General features: G+C 38.3%; 1 protein-coding gene across 1 annotated transcript in view; it reads left to right on the top strand.

The window, feature by feature from the left end:
* Window positions 1-6,202: 6,202 nt before the first annotated feature.
* LOC140231025 (voltage-gated delayed rectifier potassium channel KCNH1-like) overlaps window positions 6,203-10,648 on the top strand; it is a 151,089-nt gene continuing 146,643 nt past the window's right edge. Inside the window, exon 1 of the mRNA XM_072311181.1 lies at window positions 6,203-6,281. Within this exon, the coding sequence (XP_072167282.1) occupies window positions 6,203-6,281 (79 nt within the window). The remainder of the gene's footprint in view (window positions 6,282-10,648) is intronic.

Genomic DNA, 10,648 nt, shown 5'->3' with positions numbered 1-10,648 from the left:
GTTTTTTCTTATCTTTTTGATTTTTCTTGCGCCCCCCTCCCCGTATGTTCGAAACCGTTGGCGTCCTCTTTTGATCCAATCGCCGATCGTTTCAGAACGAATGAAATTGCAGTCGCTGCTCCGTGTAACATTTTTCCTGCTAAATATAAAATGACATGAGTGAACACAATAGACATTATCATTTTGTCCGTTTCGTCACGTTTTGTTGTTACATGGTGTATCTTCTTCTCTTTTTTTATACAAATTTTGGCGAGCGAGCGTAGCGAGCGAGCCGAAAATTTTGTATTTTAGCTTACAAATCATGAAACTCTTGTCATTTTTTGCTTATTAAATCTACAATTCTAATCAAGATATAGTGACGGCCTTATAGATAACGATTTATACCAACAAACTGAGGACTTGAAAAAATACTCTAAATTAATACGAGCGAGTAAGCCGAAATTTGTTTATTTCCGCGTCATCATTACGTTTTGTTCTTATCTTGTTTGATTTGTTGTTGTTTTTTTGCGCCCCCCCCCCCCCATGTTCGAAACCGTTGACGCCCTCTTTTGATCCAATTGGCGATCGCTTCAGAACGAATGAAATTGCAGCCGCTGCTCAGTGAAACATTTTGCCTGCTAAATATAGAATGACATGTGTGAACACAATAGACACTGTCTTTGTCATCATCACGTTTTGTTCTTTCCTTCTTTTTTGCATAAATTTTGGCGAGCGAGCGCAGCGAGCGAGCCGAAAATTTTTCGTATTTCAGCTCACAGAACATGGAATTTTTGTGTGAACACAATAAACACTGTCATTTTGTCCGCGTCATCATCATGTTTTGTTTTTATCTTGTTTGATTTGGTTTTCTGCCCCCCCCCCCCCCCACCATTCTCCCTCCCCCTTCCGGGCGAGTTTTTTTTTTTTCTTCTTCTTCTTCTTCTTCTTCTTTTCTTCTTCTTTTCTTTTTTTCTTCTTCTTCGTTTTTTTTTCTTCTTCGTTTTTTTTTTTCGTTTTTTGCGCCCCCAAGGAGTGGCGCCCCTTGCCCCCCCCCTAGATACGCCACTGCTTTTTCTTACAGATCACAACAGTATAGCTGATTAGACTGCAAATTCTTTAACTGCCATAGAGTGATGTTTTTGTGAGCACTTCGCGAAAGAAGGTACTTCCCCCAACACATTGCCGTCCTTATGATCCCCTAAGGTTGTCCAATTAGAGATTGAACTTGACAATCGGTGATAAGCAATTTCATATCGTTACTTTCAAAATGTGGAGCATCATCCCTAAAGAAATAGGACAGGTGGATTCATTGTTGGAAACCGCATTTAGGAAGCACCACTTAACATAATACTAGTTAAATCCTATAGTGGATATCAGCTTTAGTACTTTCAGGATAAGCGCAAGTAAGTCCTCAGTTGGATTATTCTAAAATTATCATTACGTTATTATTATTTATCTTAGCGGTATGTTGAACACTAACAGTAGTTTGAATGTTTTGAGATGGATGATAATATCTTATACACTACCATCACATTCGATTCCGGCGATAAATAGGCCTACGTTAATGCTTGCCATGGGTTATAGTGTGTTATAGTATGTTAGAATGGCCATTTAGTGTAAGCTATAATGTGAGTATTTGCACGTTGTTCGTTTAATATTTGTTTTGGACATTTACATCTAAATGATTTCATAAGAAAGCAGCAACAACAAACATGAGAGATAATCAAGCATTGAATGGCATTTGCACTGTAATAACACTCACTATTATAAAAAAGCGAATGAAGAAAATGAAATACGTGGTTAAGTTATATGTAGAGCCACAGAGAAACTAACAAAAACAGACTATGAAACCTGTATAGCACCTCACACAGAAGCGATCTACGTAAAGCCTTTATTGATGTCATTATTATATAATAAAAATGACTTTAGATGGTTAAAAGGTAGGTAATAAAAGTAAACGTGCATGTACGATTACACGTGCGTAAGGAGAAAAGAGTGACTCTACGTGGGGGCGTTAAGTGGAATAATAATATTATATCTTGGGTGGGTAACTGTTTCATTCATTGGGTTCTGTTTCCAATACCAGTGGCATTCATTATCGTATTCCTCACACAATCAACTTGCAGGGCCTTACTTTTTAAGAGGAGGTTGACGCTTCAAGTGCTTTATTTGAGCAAAGATCGAATTTAATCATTCAAACAATAACGCCAATTCAACAACGTTTATACCTCAGAGCAATAAAGAGGCTAATTATTTTTTAAGACAAAGAATGATTACAATATCAATTTTGCGCTGCTGAATATGCAATAACGACACTTGTCTACAACCATCAGCAAATGGTATGACCATCAGTAGGTTATTTTCTCTCAAGATCATTTGGATCGCATTCTGATAAGTTTGTACATAATGAAGAAACAGATTTTTGGGACGAATCAGAAAATTTAACTTTAAATAGAAATCAATTACTTCTACTTGTGAGCTGGACTATCTTCTCCTATCATCAAAATGATCAGTGAATTAAGATGCGACCTCATCATACAAACAGACACAACCAACAAACACATGCACACACACTCAGACGTATATATGTATATATGATTATATATATATATATATATATATATATATATATATACATTTATATATATATATATATATATATATATATATATATATATATATATATATATATATATATATATATATATATATATATATGTATATATTATATACATATATATGTGTATGTAAATACATATTTAGTTAAATCCACTTACTGTTTGGCCCTACGAATAAGTGTTATAATTATCTGACCTATGGAACGCATTACACATGCTCAGTGCATTAAACGACGACAATTATTTCATTTTTTTTTCCGACCATCAGATGGCTATACAGAGTAAGGAGTCAGTTTGCTGTTTTTCTCCTAACAAGATATCGTTGTCTGTTTTGAACCCAACGCCACTTCAACACAGTAATAAGTATTGCTGCAAGAATGATATATAATTCCTGCTCCTCTCTGTTTTGAATTATTCGATGTTTGTTTGTGTGTCTTGTTTTAATTTATTTAACCCCAAAACCGCACTTGCGCATCATTCTATCAGACACTCCGGCCCTGACACTTGGAATTCCCTTCCCATCGAAATTAAAAACATGACCACTATGTATTCATTTAAGAAGGCTGTAAAACTTCACCTCCTTAAGCAGTATTCCCCAGGATAACATTCTGATCCTTTATTGTATGTACGTGGTACATGATGCATGTATGTGTGCATACATATATCGATGTATTTATCTATCCATATTATGAATATGAATATATATGTATGTATAGGATAGGTACATCATGTATATTATATGAGCATGTATATGTATGTGTACGATGTGCCTTACCATTACTGCGTACATAAAATAAGCACGATATATTTCATTCCATATCAGATAACAACATGTATAGGATACTTTGTATTCACACATTATTATTTTCATAGTTCTGTTTAAGTTCCATAAGCTGTTTGTATTTGTCTTGTATAATTGTAATAAAAACTATGTGTCGATATACTGTTTGTCATAAATGACATGTACATAATCATATCTGATGTAACGGAATTAAGCAGAAATAAATCAAATCAAATCAAATCAAATCAAATCAAATCAATTCAAATCAAATTCTTTGAATCTGATTATGAATTCAAATGCAGATATTAAAGAGGAATTCCAGCACAGTTAAAAGCTAGTCTGAAAAGAAAGAATACAATCAGCAGAACAAAGAAAATTTGTTCAAAATCCAATAGAAATTAGGGAAGTTGTGAAATTGTGCTGCTTCGCTATTTTTTTTTTTTTTTTTGGGGGGGGGGGGGGCAAAACAGTTCCCGAACACATGACATGAATAAATATAGCACATATTTGAGAGATCTGTAGATGTCATCACTTCATAATTTTCCAGTGATCTTGTACAAAAAAAAAAAAAAACTAAAATTCGAATTTACTACTATAAAGCTGTAAATTAATGTCATTCCTGGATAAATAACTTCAGAATAATGATCAGTCAGATATACCTATTATAATTAGCATTTGAGAAGTAAGCATAAAATTGATTTTGAACAAAACACAGGAAATTTCAAGATTTTGTTAGCAAACTATACGTGGAAAGTTGTGAGGGAATGACAGCATCAGCGCAATCATTTGCGTATTAAAGGGATCGTATAGTTTTGGTTGAGACCTAATTTCAGGTTTCTATCATTTTTGGTGAGATAATGCGAAATCTTTTATGAAATATGAAAGAGCATGTAATTCCATGAGGAATTCAATGTTTATTTGATGAACATTGGTTTTGAAATGGCTGAGATATCCAAAACAGAGCGATTCTAATAAAGTGTGGGACCCACACTATTTACGATCGCTTTGTTTTGCGTTGTTTTTGGATGCTTCAGTCATTCCAAACGCGATTTTCATCAAATAAACTTTGAATTCCTCTTAGAATGGTATGCTCTGTACTATTTCACAAGTGTTTTCTTGTTATCTCGCAAAAAGTTAAAAGACCAATTTTCATCTCTACCAATACTGTACCATCCCTTTAACATTGACTGTTCGGGAAAGTGTTTTGTGAACATTAGCAAAATTTCACACTGCCACAACTTTCTTAATTCTTATCTGATTTTGATCAAATTTTCACCATTGTGCTTACAAGATTTTGCTCTCTTTTTATCAGATTAACTTTTAACAGGACTAGAACTCCCCTTTATGTGAAAGTGGTCCAGTTTAATACAGTCGTTCACATTGCTTTCTTTCCGAGCATTAACTGTATTCTCGTTTATTTGGTACGGGAGCTGATACGGCATACCGTGATCGATGCCCGTCTTGCGATTAGTCCTATCGATCACGAGTCTTTTCACCCGATTTCACATCGTCTGCCACAACTGGGCGCCTAATGATACTTTTCCCTCCTGCGCCGGAGCAGTTTGCGTTGGAGGGCCGCGTACATCAATATGCCATCATGACCATTGCTATCAAAAGAAAAAAAAAATGATTGAGTCTCACCTCAAGAGTTTTGTTTGGCAACTTGTCCATCATAATTGTCCGATCACAAGGGGTGAGGAGGGGGAGGTATTTGCAGTTTACTCCGCAACCTGCCACAGGTCTTGGCAGATCGCGCCCGCAAAAAAACCTCGGGAGAGTGATCAATTATAGCCATCCAATCCATGCATATACTGAGGTGTGGTGAAGGCTCGCGGATCCCACCGACTCCGCAAAAATCATAATTGCAATTTGCACCGACAAATACCACGCGCGAGCGCGTGACATGGCTCGATGAGTTTTTACCTGATAAAAATGGAAAGTAGTCAAGCTCCCCTCAACCCCACCCCTGTTTTCATATACCTTCACCCATCATAGGGAAGATAACGCCCCGAGGGTGACGTGTAACGGCGTCACATCCCAAAGGGTATTCTTTCACAGTTTTGGAATACGGTAGAAAATGGGGAAAAGGGACACAGAGGGAGAGAGGGAGGGAAGAGGAGAACCGCACCACGCGTTGCCAGTCTAGCGTAGCAATATTTGTCGAAATGAATTGGTCGAGTCCCGCTGTCATGGCAACTGACTTGGCGTCTAGCGGGGAAGCAATGCGTATACCCGCCACCGCGCATGCTCCGTTGGGGATCGCTCATTTTCCTTCTTCCCCCCTCTGCACTTAATTGTCATCGGCGCATGCACACGGACTAAGCTAAGCCAAGCCAAAGTCGAAGTAACAAATAATAGTTAATAATGCAGACCCGTGTGTTGTGCGCATGTCGGTGTGGCTGCATCGCTAACCCATCGCAATAGGCGAGCGCTTTATTCTCAATACCGCCGTAGATTGGAGTACAGGGGGGAAGGAGGCAGCGATTTGTTTTCGCTAAGTCAAAATGGCAGCATTCGCGGACTACTCGACCGCCTACTTCAGATGATTGGCTTTATTTTGTCAAATAAAAACATCTCCAGCAGACGATACCTCTGATCAATCGCGTAGATCAGTCTGGATTTGATTCCGTGGAATATAACAAGTGACGTATACTTCATCCTATTCATCTTCCTTGTCGCCCCTCGACTCCCGTCACAGCTCGCATCATCTTGAGGGAGAGGACATTTGGATCCTCTTCCAGAGGGCCGGGAATTTTGTAATCATCGCTCTGGACCTCTTTTCTCCAAGAAACACAGGAGATCAACGTGGCCCTGTAGTGGCATTATGCCAATGGCTCGTCGGGGGCTTGTCGCCCCCCAGAATACCTTTCTGGAGAACATTATACGCAGGTCATCCATCCAGCGTAAGTCTTATCTTCACTATCATGATTCACATTTTGCGCCATTCATTTCAAACGAATGTTCAAAAGATATGGTAATCTTATTATCTGATGTCACTGGTTTTCGTTTATGACAGTGTTTTTTTTTCATCAGCGCAATGTAAATCATGCCATTTTTTCCCGACATGGGTGATTTTGCATATTCCTCCATCTACCGTAGACGTAGTGAGGATGTAATACTTTCGCCACTCTCCTGTTAGCTTGCACGCAAAGCTAATTTAATTTGAAAGAGTGAGAGATGTGTAGACTTTATCTTCGTCAACATTTTTTTTTTTTTACTTGCCACGAGAAAATGTCAGACTCGGGCTATAGACCTACTCAGTTCGTGTCGGCCGACAGGTTTGGAAAGCCGAGAGCTACGCAAGCTTTCCTGTCATGGATCGCCATATTTATCGTGGAATATGCATGACGGGGAAATAGGTATATCTCTTTTTTTCCTTGTGAGAGGATAGTCTGACATAAAATGTTTGCATAGCTGGGCCCGGTCCAGGCTGAAAAATAAGAGGTATACTTGCCTGATCACACCCACGACATGCGATACGAATATAAACAAAGATTAATGCCAGCTCATGGTATAATGAGGTATATTACGGGGGACGACTTACCAGCGAGTTCGCATAATTGTCCTCATACCCGAATGTTTACAAAAGAAATTACATGGACACTCGCAACTGCAACATGTGATAGAGTGAAGGTGTCAGTTTTCCATCTTTCTTATTCTCGTCATTGTGAATAGGTCAGAACAATTACAAATCGCGCTCCCTACGTTGTTTAGAGGAAGATATCTTTTCTCTGCTTGCATCGGGGAAAAAAAACTGAGACAAAAACAGTGTAACTTCCTCATAAAAACTGGAGCAAGTAAAAAATTGAGTTGAACATGATGGAGATTGAAAGAGAAAGAAGAAGAATGTTTAAAAGGGCAAAAAATAATGTTTTAGATAGATGAAGGTGTATGAAGAAATGAAGACAAAGTAGAGACGACGTATTATACGTCTCCTAAAATGATTACTCGTGTGATCAATAATGGCGTTGCACCCGATAATGTCAAGCATTCCCAAGACCCTGGTGTCGCCTTTCTCTGCCGGATAGATCGCTTCTACACCACTCCTCGTGTTGCGGAGTCTCGTCAACAGGTGTCACAAACGATGAACCACTTTTCTCCGACGCAACACGGATCTGTATTCTCTAGGCCTTTTATCATAGTCGCAGCCTACTCCAATTTTGTGACATAATTGTTCAGAGGCCGATGGACTTAACAATGTGACTTGGTAATTATAGATGACAGTGACGATGAAATGAAGGCGACAATGACGCCACTACTGATGATGATGATGACGATGATTACAGTGAAAGAATGGTCATGTCAGTGATAAAAACAATAACAACTGAAATGACAGCAAATAATAATTTGATACTTATGATAGCGGTAATTGCTATATTCATTACAGTGGAATGATAATTCAGTTATACTACTACTACTTATAATACTACTACTATTATACTCCTACTCCTACATACTACTACTACCACTACTACTACTTTCTGCAAGGATAGAAATTATATGAAATTTAGTAATGATAGTGCTTCAAATTTGCTTTTACTATCATGTTGCATCGAGGACTCATACATGCTGACCATTTGTTTTCATTATCAACGTCGTCAACCAGTGTACATCCCTTAGAAATGAAAATACATGTTTAACAGTAACACACTCCTTGATTTTTAGCTTCGTGTTTGTCAGCGGCATTTCACGAGAATTCCGCGATAGAAATTTTGATTTTTAGTCTGAATGAATAAATGACCCACTAACAGTGACGTGCATTTTTAACATCAAATGATAATAATATACGCATAAATCAAATCAAGCGATGATTACTTTCACTAATTCATTTCACATTTCACTTATCTTTCGTGGTTACACAGGTGTCACTACTATCTGTCCCCGACATGAATATGATATTTCTGACGCTCTCCTGATCAGAAACCTCTTGAGGAAAATTATCTTGTTGACATTTGTTTGTTGCGTCAAGTGATGTAAAATCTTTTATGCAACCTGTGTGCTCGATTGTCAGAACGAAACGATAAGATTTCACTTTAAACGATGTATTGCCGTGAACATTATGCAAGGAATACAACGTGTTATTCAATTTGTCGGAAAGACAACAGGGTGAAAGCACTGGGCACTAGGTTCACTCAATGCTGCGGGAAGCTTCTCGCAGGCAACACCGATACTCTCCTATCGCCGAGTCTATCGGCGAGTATCGTGCGAGTGCGTCGCGCGGCGTCACTGTTCTCGGTCCAGCAACGACAGCGCGCGCGACCGTAATCAATCGAATCATGACATGATATACAAGAGTGCTTTTATTAGCCACATAGGCAGGAATTAGTGGTTGAATCCAAATACAAGCTCAAGTCTCATCTTCTTGCTGTTCAGCCGTCGTGAATGTCTTTAACAGAAATCGATATTTCCTGTTAATAGTTTTTCTTTTTTAATAGTTGCATGGGGAAAGATCTCTGCCAAAAAGTACAAATTGTACAATGACAAATAAATGGGATAAATCAACCTTGAGTAGGAAATGCGCATTTCTGACAGTAAACGTACAGATACCTAGAAAAAAAAAACACCTATCAATCAAGGTGCAGGGTGCAGCCATTAGCTGGTGACACCTGAAGGTATACAAGCTAACATATCTAGAATCTCCTTTTGAGTCCATTAAAATCCATTACAGTTGTAAGAATACATTCAGTGTGTATACAATCTGCCGTGTGTGTGTGTGTGTTGTGTTGTCAACGTAATTAGCTTTCACTTTAATAGCATATCGTACCCGCAAGGTGCGATCGTTCGTCGATTCCGCGCGCGGAGTCAAAGGTCATAGCCCGACGCACTTTGACGCTTGGAACGAGATGAATGATAGTTGTATCCTAGCCACGGCTTGAAATAACCATTTCGTAGTTATTTGTCACCAAATAAACGACGAACAATATACTAGTATCCTATTCACTTCTATTGAAGAATATGCAATATGGTTTGATAGTGAATGTATATATTAAAAAAAATGAAAATAGGAGAAGCATTTGAATTTCACTCTCGCCTTGGATTAGAGCCGTGCTCCTCAACCGGTGGACCACGATGTCGGCCAAAAAAATAAGATAAAACAGATTCACATTGATTTTGATCTAGCTGGCCTCGAAAAAGTATGTTGGAGGCAAAGTGGACGGCGGGCTGAAAAAGGTAGAGAATCGCTGGATTAGATTATACTTTTAATGAACATGATTAGTTAGATAGACTTTACATGCAAGAATTAATGAGGTATTATTGATTTACAACTAGATTTACAACTAGATTTTAACGAAAATACTGGATATGAATGATTCCTCATGCCACAAAGTGTCATATGCCAGTGACAAGGAATTATTGCATTCATACAGTAGAGCTTCGTGAAGATTTACCCAATGTTGTGATCAATCATTCCTATGGACGTTGAATAAATCGCTCCATAAATCGCCCATAACATTGCACTTTCACAGGGGAATGAAAGAACACAAATCAACATAACGGTGAAAACTGAAGAGTGTATGCTTACGGAACATTATTTTACTCCAGTGATTCGTAGACCACTGGGGGAAATTTGACGATTTCAAGAAACATGAGAAGACAACCCTTTTGATATAATATGTAGGAGTGATTTCTGCAACCGTACATGCTTATGGCCACTGGCACGCAATACAACCTGCAGCATGCATATAACAGAATGAGACGAAAGTGAAAGTCCTGTTTTTTCAACCGTCGATGTTCTACCACGCCGTCTTCACTTATTATTATGTGATTATAATCTCATCTATTTCGGTTAAAATAATGTAACATTACCTTGGTTTGTGCATTTTTATCATTGTAATGTTGATCTGCAGATATAGAAGGAAATTGTTAGACTGATATAAGCATCATGACTATTCCTATGTAAGAATGTGTGTTTGTATGTGCGTGTGTGTGAGCGCGTGTGTGTTTGTTTATTTGTTTGTTTTTTTGCTTTGCTTTGCGTGTGTGTGTATGTGTGTGTGTGTGTGTGTGTGTGTGATTTCAGTCTAAAGCCGTTCGTACGTCCTATAGGTACGAGAAGCGTCATAGACATCATGAAAATCGTCCCAACGAGACACAAAGCAAGCTCTTTGGTATTCAACTGATGGAAGCCTGGAGAAATTGATGTAATTCATATCAACTTATATCAATTTCATTGCCAGCCCCCTCATGCGAGTGTATGGATTTGCTTGATTTACCTCCTATGTCCACGCTATGTACGTCAAGCAATGCAAATAATGTAAAGTAGCTCATA

This window comes from Diadema setosum, chromosome 1 (genome assembly GCF_964275005.1).
Source record: "Diadema setosum chromosome 1, eeDiaSeto1, whole genome shotgun sequence".
NCBI classification, from domain to species: Eukaryota; Metazoa; Echinodermata; class Echinoidea; order Diadematoida; family Diadematidae; genus Diadema; species Diadema setosum.
Note: the sequence above shows the minus strand (reverse complement) of the source record. Positions and strands in the feature narration are given on the sequence as shown.